The 16,515-nt window shown below is 50.8% G+C and overlaps 1 protein-coding gene across 2 annotated transcripts in view; it reads left to right on the top strand.

The window, feature by feature from the left end:
* The first annotated feature begins 3,858 nt into the window (after positions 1 to 3,858).
* CMTM3 (CKLF like MARVEL transmembrane domain containing 3) overlaps positions 3,859 to 16,515 on the top strand; it is a 107,918-nt gene continuing 95,261 nt past the window's right edge. Inside the window, exon 1 of one of the 2 annotated variants that reach the window (XM_085640000.1) lies at positions 3,859 to 4,200. In XM_085640000.1, the coding sequence (XP_085496126.1) occupies positions 4,096 to 4,200 (105 nt within the window). In that variant the 5' untranslated portion in view covers positions 3,859 to 4,095. The remainder of the gene's footprint in view (positions 4,201 to 16,515) is intronic. The other variant, XM_085640001.1, reaches the window with a different exon arrangement.

Here is a 16,515-nt window from a genome sequence, read left to right as displayed (position 1 = left end):
ACAAGTGGTTGCGTCCTCATTGTCGTGTCTGTTAAACGATCCTGAGACGTTCAGGGCGTTACAGGCACTCTCCTTTGCCGCCGCCCTGCTGAGATAATCCGCTATCTTGTTCCTTGATCCTGGTATATATTCCACATCATAGCGATATTCCAATAGTTTCAGTGTCATCTTCGCTATTTGGGGTGTCGCGCCGGCATGGCCGCTGGACGTTAATACCTTCACCAGGGGTTTGTGGTCTGTCTTCAGCAGGAATCGTGTGCCCACAATAACTGGCGATACTTCCCCATGGCCCATACTGCGGCCAGCATCTCTTTCTCAATCACGCTGAACTTTTGTTCAGAATTCGTCAGTGATCTAGATGCAAAGCTGATCGTCTCCTTCTTGCCATCCTGTCTCTCTTGCATGAGCACTGCTCCCAACCCCTTGTCACTGGCATCTGTCATCAATATCGATTTCCCTAGGGGATCGTACCCTTGGCTTATTTCTCATTTGACTGTGTCAAACTCTTCTTCCGCGTCTTCCGTCCATGCGAACGCTGTTTTCTCCCTCGTGAGCTGCCTCATGTGGTGCGTTTTCGTGGCAAAGTGTTGGACGAACTTACTATAGTATTCTGCCATCCCTAGGAAGGATCGTACTTCTTCCTTGGTGGGGGGTGGAGGAGCATCGCACATGGCTGTCACGTTCCCCTTCTTTGGTGTTATTCCACTCTCTCCGATTTCGTGCCCTAGGTAGGTGACCGACGACATGCCGAAATGGCACTCCTCCCATTCTGCTGTTAGTCCGTTATCCTCCAGGATCCTAAGCACCACCTCCAGCTTCTCGTCGTGGTCTTCTTGTTCCTTCCCCAACACTAGGATATCGTCTTGGAAGTATTGTACTCCCTCTATGTCCTTAAACAGTCGGGCCATTAGCTTTTGGAAGACTGCCGCTGCCGATGCCAACCCAAAGGGCATGCGGCAGAACTGATAGCACCCGAAGGGAGTTATGAAGGACGTCAGTTTCTTGCTCGTGTGGTGCAGGACTACCTGATGGTATGCTGACTTTAGATCGATGGTGGAGAACCACTTCACTCCTCTTGTTCGTGCCAGCATCTCCTCTATGCGTGGTAGCGGGAACTTCTCCACCACAATACACTTGTTGAGTTCTCTGAGGTCCACACATAAGCGCACCTTGCCCGACGGTTTCATGGCCACCACTAATGGTGCCAACCATTCCGCGCTCTCAATGGGTTCAATAATCCCTTCTTTTTCCAGTCGGTGTAGCTCCTGTTGCACTGCCTCTCTCACAGCAATCGGTATGTTCCTCACTTTGTGTGTGACCGGTTGGACGTTCTCCTTAAGCACGATTTTGTGAGTAAATTTTTCCAATTTTCCTATCTTGTCACCAAATATTTTCGGGTGCGCGCTTCGCAGTCCCGCTGCCTTGGACCATTTTCCTTGCAACACCACTAACACTTGTGTGTCTCCTCCCGGATGCAGTTGTATGCCCAATTCCCGTTGGTCCATCCACCCCAGGACCGAGGGTCCCTTCTCTGCAATGTACAATTTGCACTGGGCGCTGCGCTCTTTGAACTGGAAGAGCAGTCTTCTAAATCCCACCATTGGGATAGGTTCCCCTGTGTAGGTGACAGGCCGTATGTCGGGTGGTTCCAGATGTGGGCCTACTGTCGGTTCAAATTTCGCTTCCCACATCGCCCTTTGGACGATCGTGTAGGGGGACCCTGAATCCGCTACTATGTTGATTTCCACTCCTCCGATGTGGATGTCGCACTGGGATTTTCGAGCTCTTCTGCCGTCGATACCTAGTACTTGGTCTTCCACGCACAGGACTTTGTCGTCTTCTTCCTGGCCCTCTTCTTCTTCTCCTGGGTCTTGTGCCACACATTTCACCGCGCGCTGTTTCCACTTCCTGCGACACACCTTCTCGTAGTGGCCGACCAGGCCGCAGAACGCGCACTTAGCTCTGAAGGCGGGACAACGTTTGTCGTGCGCCGCATGGCTCGGGCTCCCACACCTGTAACACTTCGACGTTCCTTCTTTGTCCTGTTTCCACATTTGTGCCGGCTTTCCTTTCCCTTTGTACGTTCCCTTATTTTCTCCTGGCGCCGGTTTTCCTCTACCATATTGGTCGGCGTCTTCCACCTTGTTTATCGTTGGTCTCGGGGCCTGGTCTCTCTTCGCTGCGTCTGCGCAGCGCTTGGTCAGTTCTGCTCTTTTCACGATGGCTATCACGTCTTCTAACGTAGCGTCTCCGCTTTCCCACAATTTATCCTGCACCGTTTTTGCTTGTTGTGTGCATTACAATTTGGTCCTTTATAAAGTCGTCGTGTAGAGCTCCGAACTTACACGTTGTCGCCAGCTTCCTTAATGCCGCCACGTAGTCTTCTATCGTTTCTCCCGCTTCTTGCTTCCTCTGCTGGAAATTGTGGCGGTCGATAGAAGTGCAGACTGCAGGGCGATAGTGGTTGTCTAAGTCTTCAATGGCGTGTTTGAACACATCATCGTCCGCTGGTGGACGGGTGACCGGTGTTAAGTTTTGGAATACTCGTATGCCCTCTGGTCCCAGATTATGCAAGAGTATCCTTTTCCTCCGGCTGCTGGAGAACGCTTCTTCATTCTCGTCTTCCAGTGCTTCGAGGTAATTTTTGAAATATTCTCTCCAGTCCTCCCATTTCATTTGAGGCTCCCCTGGTCTTGGTGGGAACGGGACCGGCGTCGTTAGCGCTGATGCCTGTGCACACATCTTGGTTTCCGCCTGTTTCCTGGGACTACCTGGCGCTTCCGTCCCTTTTCCCCTTCTTTGGGTCGTCTGGGCCTCTTCGGTCCCTTCTGCGCCGTCCCTCCCTGATTCCGCCAGGGCCTCCTCTATCTCTCGCCCCTGGGTCGCTTACCACGCTTCCTTGCACTTGGTTGGCACTCCTGCTTATTCTCGTGCCTCCCTCTGGCTTGCGTCTGCCACTGCCGCGCTCTCTCGGTTCCTGGAGTCTGTCCTGTGACCCCTTGGTGTTCCTGCCCCTGTAGGGCGTTGTCTCCTCTGGTTCTCCTGCTGTTGGGGGGCTTCCTCTCTCCTGGGTGTCCTTCAGGGTCCTCTGCATCCCACCCTCGTCGCCACTGTAATGTATTGCCTTCCCCCATAGTGATGGACAGCAGCCAATGCAGGTTTCAACCTTTCTTTATTCAATTAACACTTCTAACACCTAAGAGCGCCGGGCAGCCGCCTCCGAACGCTTCGTTTCTCTCTCGCGCGTCTCGCGCTCCTTCGCGCATGCGCAGACGCGCCCAATCTGGCCGCCACGCGCATTTGCGTGCTGACGTAGTGCCTGGTTAACTAGACCGCGACACTACAACCTCCTGTCCAAGAGAGTGCCCACGTGTGTTCCTGGAACAAACCTCTGGCCATAGATGCACGAGTTCAAGTGTTTCAACTAAGCAAAGCCAGACTTTAACTCCCAGAACGCATCAAGTTGTCAAATGAAATCTCAGCGCTGGGCTCTGTATGGGATAGGTTTCGAAAGCTATCACTACATAGACTCCAGTCAGTGATCCTATGCACACTCTTAGGGGCTTATTTTCAAGCCCATTACGCCGCCTGTGCGTCACTTTTAATATGGCAAAAAGTGACGTAGAGGCGATGCAAGGGGCTTGCAAATAAGCCCCTTAATGTTTTACACCCCGAGGGACCCGTGCACATCGCCACAGTGGTGTCTCCATTCAAACACCCCTTGCGCAGCCAGTAAGTCACTTTTTTCCACATTAAGAGTGACGCGCCGGCGGCGCAAGGGGCTTGTAAATAAGCTTCCCCCCTTACTCCACCTCCCTCTTAGTGAGCGAGTCATACTACCCCCTGCGTGACCCCTGCGCGCCAAAGGCAGCTGGTGCCAGAGGCTGATGCTGAAGATACGGCCACATGTTGAGCGGATGCCCCACTCCTGTGCGGGGGGAGAGGCGAGGCTCCCTCCCTCCCTCCAACCATTTCCAGATCTGCACATATTGCAAGTTGTTCACATTTCCGTAGTGTCACCATTTCCGCTTCCCCCGCAGCCCTGTTCGGAAGGAAGCCTCTTTGGGCTGCGGTCGATCTTACAGAGTCGGGGCGATGGGGGACCCCGAGGCAGCCGCCCAACAGCCCGGCCTGCAAGCTCTACTTCCCAGCAGAGAGTTCCTGACCTCCCGCAAGGGCCAACTCCTGCTGGGAGAAGCGGTGAGAGGGGCTGAGGCGAGGGGTCTGGTCTGGGATAGCTCCGGGTGGGTTTGGTGACTGCTGAATGTGGGGGTGCAGGATCCGGGGTAGGGAGGCGAGATCTGGAGTTAACCCCAGATGCTCGATAAGTTTAAAGGGGACTTACCGCATGACTCGTTTAACACCTTAATTAAGTTCTTTCTTTTAGTGAACGCCGTGCTGCATTCTGGGGCGTGTGGTTTCACCTTTACAGCTGTAATCAAAGGTCCCGCTATGCAGACGGCTTTTGGCTAAAGACCCATCACTTGGTGAAGGTGTCATGCAAAAGAACCGGTCATGTAGCCGATATGCTGGGCGTGGTGGGGTGCCGAGGAGGGCATGCTCTTAAAACTGCAGTTCCAGTGCGCCATATAAAGAGGCCCCCTTTTTTGTGCATTTTTATACAGTGCGAACTCTACCCGAAGGTATTGGAGCGCTTAACGTGAACACCAGTTACTTTACAGAAGGGCACATTATTTTTTGGCAGTCACGGGGAGGTTAAGTGATTTGCCCAGAATCACATGATGCTGAGCCAACGCCGAGGCTCGAACCCGGGTCCCCAGCTTCAAAGTCGGCAGCTCCAGCCCTAAGGATACATCTCTTGTTGACTGTACGTCAGGCGCGCAACACCCATTGGACTCACAGGGCTTCAGCCCCCCCCCGTCGCGTGTGGCAGCCCGGGATGAGACACCTTCCCGGGCAAAAAAGCAGCCGCACCCGAGCACTTCACAGGTCTTTAAAAGACCATTTGCATGTTAATGAGGCCTTGCTGTTGTTTCACCCCTTCTAAGAGCCCCTGCAGCTCCACTCTGCCTATTGTTTAAAGTTCAGCCCCCCCCGAAATTTTTGCTCAGCCCCCCCCGAAATTTGGCTCTAGTTGCGCCTCTGCTGTACGTTCTAGTATATTCTCTATGCCTGTCATTCAATGCATCGTAGGTGGGTGCTCTCGTCTCTTTTGGAGTTGCTCCTTCACTCATTCTGAGCCTAAGGGAGGTCCTCCTTCACCTAATCAATGTCTCTTGGGGAGGGCCCTCTTACTGACTCAGTGTCTCCTTCTTAGAGAGTGTTCTCTTCACATACCCCCCTTCCCTCGGAGTACCCCTCCGCGCACACTTGGTGTGCTTTCCAACTTGGGCAGGGAGTCCCCCTATGCGCATGTAGACAGATTCTGCGCTTGTTCTTGTCTTATTAGTAAGTAGCCCGTGCGCCGGGGGCACATCTGGTCCCCAAGTGCCATCTTCGCATAATCAGTGCCCCCTTAGAGAGGGCATCTTTCTGTATTCAGTGTCTATTTACTTACAGTCCTTTTACTCATTCATTGTTCCATTAGGGAGTTTCTTCTTCGCACATTAAATCTCCCGTTGGAAAGCGAGTGGGCCAGGGTTAATTTGAGCCGGTGGTTGCAGGTGGGGCCCAATGCCACACATTTTTCCTCATCAGACTTTGACCCGGAGCAAGAGAGAGAAAACCCCGAAAGTGGCAAAGATAGAGGAGAAAGACTGACACAGTGACAAAGATAGAAAGCAGGGATGAGAAAGAAGCTGCAGGAGTGAAATAAGGCGCCAGGGAGTGTCTGGAGGAGGATTAAAGACATTTCACTCTTGTGGCGCTAACCCAGGGCAAAATGTATAAAGAAGTGGTGCAGCGCGATGCTGCGGCAAATTTTGCAACGTCGCTCATTTTCAAAACGCATGAATGCCCAGTATTTACAAGAATACGGCACACCCCTGTGTTTTCCCTAGCACCCGCGCTAAAAATAACTGCCTAGCGGCAACACAGGCTTCATTGCACCGTAGTTCGTGGATGCTTGCATTGCAGCGATTAATATTTAGGTGCAGGAAGGTGTCCCTCCTTCCTGCACATGAACAATAATGGGGCTTTGTTACTTCTACGTGTGCTGCATTTTGCAGCCCACGTAAAAGTAGCAAATCGTCATTAATGATTGTTTATGTGTAGGAAGGTGTCCCTTCCTCCCCAAAAACAATCTGTAATGGTATTTTGCTCCTGCATCTTACACAGAAAAAGCAACAAGCATTTGCAATGCAATAGGTCTCGCATTATAAAAGTGTGAGCAGTTGGCATTGCTAATAATAATGCAACACTAGCTATTGACATTGTAAATGATGCCATTTATTTATGTGTTTGTTTTATAAAATAGATAAAAAAGGCATTGTCATGAACAATGACAATAGCTGAAACTTTTGCAAATGCCAGACCTATTGCATTGCAAATGCTTGTTTCAGTACTGCAGGCTTTTTAAAAGTTTTAGTCACTACTCAAAATGAAATCCATGTTTTCGGCGTTGCCAGTGCTCCTTTATGTTTAATGCCCTAAATGAAACACAATGTTCTAAGCAGATTGCTAAGCAGCATCTCCAGCCCCGATCACAATGTCTCACTTCATGCTGGACAGTGGGCTCCCTGTTTTCATGCAGCGCCAAGACGGGGTGAACTAATGCACAGACTGAGGTCTGTCAGCCTCCGAGGCTCAAAGCATTCCTTGCAACAGTCCGCTGTGTCAAGATATTGCCATGTGTACAGCACATACTCTGCAACAGCAAGTGGTTTCAAAGTTGGGGGTGACTTTCCAAACTTTCCTGAGGTGTTCATCATGTTTGGTGACTGCGTATTTATGCTGACAGCCAAAACAACTGTTTGTGTTTGTGTGTTGTGTGTGTGGTTGTGTGTGTGGTTGGTGGTGTGTTATTGTGTGTGTGTGTGGTTGTGTGTGTGCGGGGGGGGTGGGGATGGTTGTGTGTGTGTGGTTGTGTGTGTGGGCGTGTGTGTGTGTGTGTATGGTTGTGTGTGTGTGGTTGTGTGTGTGAGTGGTTGTGGTTGTTTGTGGTTTTGTGTGAGTGGTTGTGGTTGTGTTTGTTTGTGGTTTTGTGTGTGTTTGTGTGTGTGTTTGTGTGTGTGTTTGTGGTTGTGTGTGTGGTTCTGGAGGAAAGGGGATGTAAAATTAGTGAGAAGTGTGCCAGGAAGGCAAAGAGAGAGATAAAGAGAACAGGAAGTTCAGTGGGGATAGAATGTGAGAAGAGAAAGTGAAGGGGAAGTGAAGTGAGGACAGCAGTAGGAAGGTGTCGGATTTAGGAGGGGACTAGATGGGGGAAGGAGAGTGGGGGCATACTAGAGGAGATGAAATGGGATCTAAAGATGATAGAAGGGCGGGGGGAGACGAGTGAACATCGTTGGAAAAAGAGGAAGATGGAGGGTGGAGACCTAAAAGGTGATAAGATGAGGCAGGATCAGGAGGGGCGAGTACAGAAAGAGCAGAAGCTGTGGAAGGAGAGAAAATAAAATAGAAATGGAGAAGCATGGGGAGGAGGTAGGAAAGAGATGGGGAGGTGAGAGAATAAAGAGTGGGAGAGAAGGACCAGGAGAAAAGGATGGAAAGTGGAGAGAAGAGGGGGGAGTGGCTGAGATAAGGGTGACGATGTAGGTGGAAGAAAGAAACTGAAAAGAGATGGGAGTGGATTGAGACTAGAGGAGAGGGAGGCTGGAGAAGAGAGGGGCAAGAAATAGATAAGGAGGGCGGGGGGAAGCGAGGCCAGAGGAGAGGGAGGCTGGAGAGGGGGCAAGAAAGAGATGAGGAGGGTGGGGGGTAGCGAGACCAGAGGAGAGGGAGACTGGAGAGGAGGGAGGCAAGAAAGAGATGTGGAGGGAAGCGAGGCCAGAGGAGAGAGAGGCTGTAGAGGGGGCAAGAAAGAGATGGGGAGGGGGGGGCCAGAGGGGAGGGAGGCTGGAGAGGAGAGGGGCAAGAAAGAGAGATGGGGGAAGCGAGGCCAGAGGAGAGGGAGGCTGGAGAGGGGGCAAGAAAGAGATGAGGAGGGTGGGGGTGCAGCAAGGCCAGAGGGGAGGGAGACTTGAGAGGAGAGGGGCAAGAAAGAGATGGTGAGGGGGGCGAGGCCAGAGGAGAGGGAGGCTGGAGATGGGGCAAGAAAGAGATGGGGAGGGGGGAGACCAGAGGGGAGGGAGGCTGGAGAGGAGAGGGGCAAGAAAGAGAGATGGAAGAAGCGAGGCCAGAGAAGAGGGAGGCTGGAGAGGGGGCACGAAAGAGATGAGGAGGGTGGGGGGGGGGCAGCGAGGCCAGAGGGGAGGGAGACTGGAGAGGAGAGAGGCAAGAAAGAGATGGTGAGGGGCAGCGCGGCCAGAGGGGAGGGAGGCTGGAGAGGGGGCAAGAAAGAGATGAGGAGGTGGGGGGGGGTTTAGCGAGGCCGGATGAGCTGTGAAGCATCCAGACTGTCCTGAAGGAAATAAAGTGCGAGGTCGAGGTGAGGCCAGAAAGAGTTGAGAAGGGAGGATGGAGAGGGGGGAGAGTAGATGAATTTGTGGCGGTGGGGACGGAAAACGTGCTAGAAGAGAGTAGGGAGGGAATAAAAGAGGTGTGGAGAAGAGAAGGGTTTTACGCAGGTAGAGGGGTAGAAGGACGCTGCAAGGCGAGAAAAGAACATCAGAAGATGAGATAGAGGGGTGAAGGAGAATAGAAGGAGATGAGGACAGATAAGCAGAGGGAGAGAAAATAAGGACAATGAGGCGAGAGTGGAGAAGATAACGAGATACAGATGAGACGATGGCGGTGGAGACGAAAACAATGAGTTACGGATGAGAGGATGAGACGGAGGCTGGAGAAGTGGAGGGTGGGAGAAGGGTGGGGGAGCGAGCATAGGAAAAGGGAGAGAAAAGGCTTCAGAGGGAAAAGTGGAGGGGAGAAGAGGAAGGCCATGAGGCGCAGAGGGAAGAGGTGAAAGAATGAAATGTGGAAGCGTAATAAGGGAAGAAAAGATAGTGAGGGAGGGGGATCAAGGGCGGGATATTGTAAGAAATGGGCGGCAAAGAGAAGTGATGGGAAGGAAGAAAGTGGAGGAGAGATCATTAAAAGAGAGTGCTGCTCTAGAGGGGACACGAGGAAAGGGAGTACTGGGCATGAAAAGGGTGTGTGCACACTTAGGAGTGTGCACCTGAAGATGCGTAAAGGTGGTGAGAGGGAGCAACGGGAGGGCTGGGGAAGTAATGATGTGGAAGAAGTGAGACGTAGGCTGAGATGGGGGGGTAGAGGAGTAGGTGCAATAGCATGGTATAATGAGGGGGAGTGACGTAGGAGAGAAGGAGCGTGTGAGAGAGGTTAAGAGAGGGACGTGTGGTGGTGTGCATCAGGAGGTACTGGGACAAAGGCAGTCAGAGAACGAGGGAAATTAGACATATCACGTGTAGACAGACAGCAAAGTGGGGAGGATGGTTATAGGATTAGAGGTGGCGCAGGTAGAAATGTGAGGAGAGAGGTGAGACACGGAAGGACTGCATGGTGCACGCGGGAAGGAGGGGAGGAACAAGAGAGGGGAAGGAAGCACACTAGGTGGAAAAGGGGCAGGAGATATAACGAAAAAGGAAGAACAAAAACGGAGGTTGGATGGGCAAAGGAAGAAAGAGCCGGCACGCGAACTAGAATAAATAAAACTAAAAAGGAGGAAACAAGCATTGGCCACGAAAGTTATCGCGATCACGATCGCTGTGAAAGTGATCGAGATGACGCGCTAAAACACACAAGGGATGCGCGTGTAAGCAGGGCCGGACTGGGAACCAAAACCGGCCCTGGCAAAGTGCTCGGCCGCCCCCCCCCCCCCGGGGCTTGGGGGTGCCGCTGAGCTCTTTGCCAGGGCCGGTTTTCGGCCGATTTTGTTACAGGGCCGATTTTGCAGCTATGCTGCAAAAACAGCCCTGTAACAAACGGCCCTCAGGGGCCCAAAACAGGCCCCGACCCGTGCGGCGCACAGGGGGATTGCCCGGTGCCCGCTACGGCCAGTCCGGGCCTGCTAGCAAGCTGGCTAAAAAGCTGGGGGGAAAAATGCTACCGCCGGCCACAGGTTGCGCGCACCCGTGCACATGCACTGCAAGCTGTAGCCGGCTGTAGCATTTTTGAATCCCTCACTTAAGGGCTCGCCAGACCAGCGCCCAAGCGCTGGGTCAGGCGAGACCTAAAAATGAGAAGAAATAAAAGTATATATCTGTGTTGCACCAATTTAGCATCTGCTTTTACATGGCGTTAGTTTTTGGCACTGCCTCAGATTTTCACCTCCGTGTGAATCTGGAGCAGCATCAAAAAGCAATGGGTGTTGCGGTGGAACTCCCATAGCAGCACCCATTGCACGCCCCTTTTATGCAGATAACTTTGTGAAAGGGTAGGATGTTTCAAAGCGCAAATCAGCTTAATGCTGCATTGGAAGTATGGTGCAGGCCATAGCGCCAATGGAACGTCGAAAAAAGTGATGTTCCAGTGACACAGTCCCCTTGTACGTATGACCAGGGCTTTAAGTGGGCCGGGTCTCACCGGTGCTGAGCACCAGCAGTTTTTTAAAGGGGGTCTCGAAACGGGTCTCTATCGGGCTCTGTTTTGTGCCCTGGCAAAGACGGTCTGTTATTTTCCGGACTGCAGTGACAGCAGGCACATCTATGTGCGCGTGCTCACACTGCTCACTTGTCAATAGTAGAGAAGTTACGGCAGGACGTCATGCCAGGTGAGCTTATAGGGGAAGGGAAATCCTTTAAAGAGAGTCATTTTTCCTCTGGATTGCCCTTCTCTTTTTGAAACTCAGGAGCAGTAACATTGTCGTGGTGTAACCAGGGCTTTGAGTGGAACTTTTTCAATATTATATAGAAGCCATAGTTGCTGCTTATTTATCTTATGCAATGAACAACCATTGACAAAGCCAATAGTCCTGACTTGTTGTAGGTATGATGTTACTTGTTGTACAGTATATCTGGATGCAATGACAGAAACAGCAAAATACAAGTCGGGCGGCACACGATGCTAAGCACAGATTTTTAGTTTACATATTTTTAAGCCACGCCCTAAATTACATTGGCCACGCCCCTTTGAGAGACCCCCGCCCTCAGTTTCTTCCGCCCACTTGAAGCCCTGGGTATGACCCACAGTTCTCCAGAATCCCAGTGTTTGCTTCCGGAGGAGTTTTCACTGAGAGAGACGTCCACAGTCTTAGGGATGAAGTGCCTTGTCTTGTGTTTCTGCGGGGCCCGGAGGGCAGCATTGTCCATTTATGTGGTGGACTGTGAAGCATATGCTGTTTAAATGTATCCATTGTGGGCATTTTAGGGGGGCTGGGGGGTGCGATCGCTGGCAGCAAACAATCTAAAGATGGAGGTGAGCGAGAAAAGAAACAGGCGGGCATTAGAAGACGGTGATAAAAATAAAGGGATTAAAAATGCCCCAACTTGGCGCCCGCAGCACTTGAGAGATTGGACGGCCTGTGCGCCCCCGGGCTCTGCGTGAGGTGCACCGTGGCACGGTTTATAGAAACGAGGACCACCCACGACATGAGCCTGTTGGAAAAGGTCCAGAAACATTGGCCAGCTCAATCCTGACAGGGTTTATGTGATGGTTTTCAGTCTCACTAGCTGCGCCAGAGAACTCGGTGTATGTGTTAGGCCGCGCGCTGAAACAGGAAACGCGCTATACCAATTTCAATACAATGTGCCCACCATTGGCACATTCTTTCCTTCTTTGCGTTTGAACGTGACTTTTAGACTTCTGTTCGCTTTATTTATTGTTCTTTTGTTTGGACTTCTGTTCGCTTTATTTATTGTTCTTTTGTTTTTTCCCCCCGAAGGACACCACAGGGGGGATTAGGCAATATTTTCAAATACATTCTTATTATCCATTTTATTATGATAGAAGAGGCAAGTTTTGATGACTGATGACTCAGGTGTGACCTGGGGGACTGGGTAAAAGTGCTAAAAGATAAGGGGGGGGCTAATTAGCATACTCCAATGTGCAATGATGTCTTATGAGGTGATGTCACAGGAAGTGCCATCATATCTATGGCTATTTTACTTCAACTCCTCGCCCAGCCACCTCCTGTGTTGAAACGCCTAATGCATACGCATTTAAAATGTTTTTGAAGAACTTGTTGTGTGTGTATACACCTAACTTCGGTGACGTTACTTATGAGATGGCTAGGCTGCTCCATATTTTACTGATAGGTTACAGATGAATTAGTGAACTCTTCAACAACTAGAAACTAAAGACTCAGCTCAAAGTCCAACAGTTTCTCAATGCCTCAAGCTTTTATTTTGCTTCCTTTTTACAGCCACAGGTCTGTTTCATGCCTCCTCTCCAGACAGTGCTTTAAGTGGGCCGGGTCTTGCCGGTGCTCAACACCAGCAGTTCTTAAAAGCAGATGCCAAGAGGGGTCTCTACCGCGCTCTCTATTTTTACCTTCAGGGTGAGAAAAAAAAGCTTAACTCTGCAATAGTACTACCCGTCACTGCTTGTGATGTAACTTCAAAGACACTCTTTTTTCAGTTTGATATAGCACAAACATGAGCACCAGTTATGTTACACAAAGACATATTCATGTTTTGGCTCTAACCTTAGCACAACCTCGCCCACAAAAATAGAAGCATTTTCAATATTTTATACAACGAAGTCTTAGTTGTTGCTTATTTATCTTATTCGATTTACAACCATTGACAAAGCCAATAGTCCTTGCTTGTTGTAGGTGTAATGTCACTTGTGTTATATATCTGGATGAATGGACAGGAGCAGTAAAATACCAGTGGGGCAGCACACTATGCGAAGTACAGATTTTTAGCTTAAGTGTTTTAAGCCACGCATTTTATTACATCGGCCACACCCCTATGAGACCCCCCCCCTCCCCCCAGTTCTTTCATCCCACTTAAAGCCCTGCCTTTAGATATGGTAACTGCTAAGACAGGACTTAACTGACAGGCTCTGTGAGAGCCTTGCCAGAGCAGCCGGGAGATCAGTTATGATGTGGCAACACTGGGCAATGTTCTTGTTAACCACTGTTGCTACATCCTTGTAATGAATTTCCTGATTTAGAATCCGGCGTTCACCCTAATGGGGCTCAGTGAGAGCAATGCAAAACATTTACCATAATATAACAGTGTAAGAAAAAAAAAATTACGCTCAACATTGACAATAGTGGTGGGCAGCAAAAGTAACAGAGTCATCCTTGGCATGTGCTTTTCAATATGAGTGATAGAGTGAAAGTGCATGTGAACCTGGAGATGAAAGGGGAAAAAAAGGGGCATGAAAGCAGGCAAAAACTGAGTACGGTAAAGATCTTTGAGAAAGGAGGGAGGAAGTGAGTGTGTTATATTATGTGTACTTCCATAGCACACAACTCACCTGGGAGGGTATCTATTATAACAATTTCAATTACAAAAAACGTAAAGCAATAAAAGGATAAAAAAAATATGAAAACATGAAATTTAAAAATACTGCATATCCTGTTTCTCTCATAAAGCAAGACACACAAACCTTACAGTGCTGATGACTGTGTTTATTAGCAACAAACACTCCCAAATATATAATTATAAAAAATAAAAAACAATATAATAACTTAAACATTACTTACCATTCAAAAGCACCATCAATATATAGTTCTGAAACCCTCTCCACCCAATGTCCCTACAAAACCAATAACCCACCAAAATGTATGATCTCAGAAAAACATTACAATAAAAATACTACACATTGAAAATAATAAAATGTACATTTAACTTAATTAAGACAACAATTACATTATTTACACAATGAATAATCTAATTAAAAACTACAATAAAGAGGGAGGAGCCTAGCACACATCCAAGATGGTCGCGTGAGCACAGGGCTCCCCGGACCCTCGCTGCTCCTCGGAACTTATCCTGACTTGGTTGACGGATTCTGGAAGATGAACGTTGGCTGAACCCTAAACTCTTTTCAGAAACCAAATCGGACCTGGGAGACCTGATCTATGGTGGTTTGAACTTTTGAGGCCCAACTGATGGCTGTGCCCGGTGCGAAGGTGAACTGTGGAGCCGGGGCATAGTTGAACAACAATGGCATCGGGGCTGTGCCGGCGGCCGTCTCATCACTTTCAGTTTCACTTTTGGATCTCTGAGTGGCTGGACAGTGGAGTTGCTTTGTGCGGCTGGGTTTTTACTCGGCCTTCGCTTCGTGCCTTTGCCTCCGCCTGAACCCAGTGTGCCCAATGACTTTGATCCTCTCGCACCGCCACATTGCGGTCCCTGGTACGGCTCGTGTCGGCTTCGCCCGTGCCACTTTGACGCTTGCTCGGTGGTCCCCTTCGGCGAGCGTGGTTCCACATGGGAGGCAGAGGGGATCCCGAGAGGCGTAAGACCAAGACATCCCTACGTGGGGGACCGGTCCAGACCAACAACAAGGACCGCTACACTCAGGGTAAAGGGTCCCCTGGGACGGCCAGTGTTCTCCCGGATGACGCTGGGGGTGTTCCGTCCGCCCCTCCGGATTTGTCCCTGCAGGACATCATGGGCGCCATTAATGGCATCAAGGAGACCATCGCTCAGCAGTACGAGGCCTTGGCCCGTAAAATCGACACGGTGGCCATTGATGTTACGCTAATTCGGGCGGATCTCTCTAAGACCAATGAGAGGGTCCAATCACTGGATTTGCGGACGTCCACCCTTGGTACGGATGTGTCGGACCTGCAGACTGCTCTCGGCGACCTCAAGTCGACCAACGACGTGATGGCCCGGCGGCTGGAGGACTTCGAGGGACGGGCTCGACGCAATAACATCCGCGTCATAGGTGTTCCGGAGATGTGGCTCTGATTGGGAGGTGGGAGGGACAGTCCCTTTCCTTGGTTTCGGTTTATGTTCCCCCGGGCCTCCAGAACTCCACTTTCTCAGACTTGGGTCGTATGCTGCTTGAGCTTCCTGACAGTCTTTTGCTTATGGGTGGGGATTTTAATTTGGTTGTTTCGGGTGATTTGGATCGATGCCCACCCAGGGCCCTCCCTGCTGCCCAGGCGTGGCTCGGCGGACTCTTGGATACCTTCGGTCTGGTGGATTGTTGGAGGTTAATGCATCCGACACAGTGTCAGTACACATTTCACTCTGGGGCCCATGGGAGTCTCTCCAGATTGGATTATTTTCTTATGCCCGCGGCCCAGACTGCCCGGATTCGAGAGGTCAAGCACTTGGCCCGGGGTATCTCTGATCATTCCCCACTGTGGTTGCTTTTCGGCACCGGGATGCGGTCCGCTGGGCGGATCGCCCCTATTAACCCTTGGTACTTGCGAGACCCCAAGATTCGTGATAGCCTTGTTAAGTCGATTGATCAGTATTTTCTCGAGAATGAGGGGTCGGTGTTGTCCTCAGTGTCCCTGTGGGAAGCCTTCAAAACAGTGCTCCGCGGGCATGCCCTATCCCAGATAGTGGAGGCTAAGAGGGTTAAGAATGAGGCGGTGGTGAAGCTGGAGACTGAAATATCGGGGCTGGAGGCGGCTTTGGAGACGGGTGTCACTCAGGATGGGCTTCATGCCCTCAGCTTGAAGCAGTTTGAATATAAGTCTCTTGTCACTGACGCTGCCAAGAGCATGTATAGGGAGCAACAGGGTAGGTTGTATGATGCCGGGGACAAGGCGGGTAAACTGATTGCTTGGTTGGATAAGAAGGAGAGAGTGAATCGTGTGGTCCCGGAGCTTCGGGTTTCGGATGGAGTGTGTGTGACTGACCCTGGTGAGATTGTGGAGTGTTTTGCTGACCACCTCCGGGCGGTGTACTCCCCGGTGTCTGATAGAGATGAGGATGACTCTCGTCTCTTGCTGCGGGATATTGCCTTGCCCGGCCTATCCGTCGAGGACCGTGAGCAGATGGATGCCTCCCTGTCTGTCGCCGAGATTGCTACCGCGATTCGTTCCCTTCGCTCGGGCAAGGCTATGGGCCCCAACGGACTGCCGATTGAACTGTATAAACTACGCCCGGATAAAATCGCGCCCTTCCTCCGTCGTATGTTTCTGGAGTCGCTCGAGCGGGGTTCCCTTCCCGACGACCAGCGTCTGGCTACTATAGTTGTTATTCCCAAGGACGGTAAGCCACGAGACCGCTGTGCCTCATATAGGCCTATCTCCCTACTAAATGCCGAACCGAAAATCCTTGCCAAGGTTCAAGCTAATCGCTTGCTGGGAGTTATCTGTGATTTGATACATCCGGATCAATGCGGCTTTATCCCTCATCGTAATACCGCTCTCAACTTGCGGCGTCTACATGGCGTCCTCGCTAGGGCGGAGTACTTCTCTGAACCGGCCATATTGGTTTCCTTAGACGCCACGATGGCCTTTGATACCATCGAGTGGCCATTCCTTTGGGCCGTATTGGCGAAGTTTGGCTTTGGGGAGGGATTTATTGGTTGGGTGAAGCTCCTCTATGCTGGTCCAATGGCTCAGGTGGTTGTCAATGGGCGGGTTTCTCGGCCCTTCGCGCTCGGGAGGGGTACTAGGCAGGGGTGCCCGTTGTC

This window comes from Triturus cristatus, chromosome 12, assembly GCF_964204655.1.
Source record: "Triturus cristatus chromosome 12, aTriCri1.1, whole genome shotgun sequence".
NCBI classification, from domain to species: Eukaryota; Metazoa; Chordata; class Amphibia; order Caudata; family Salamandridae; genus Triturus; species Triturus cristatus.
Note: the sequence above shows the minus strand (reverse complement) of the source record. Positions and strands in the feature narration are given on the sequence as shown.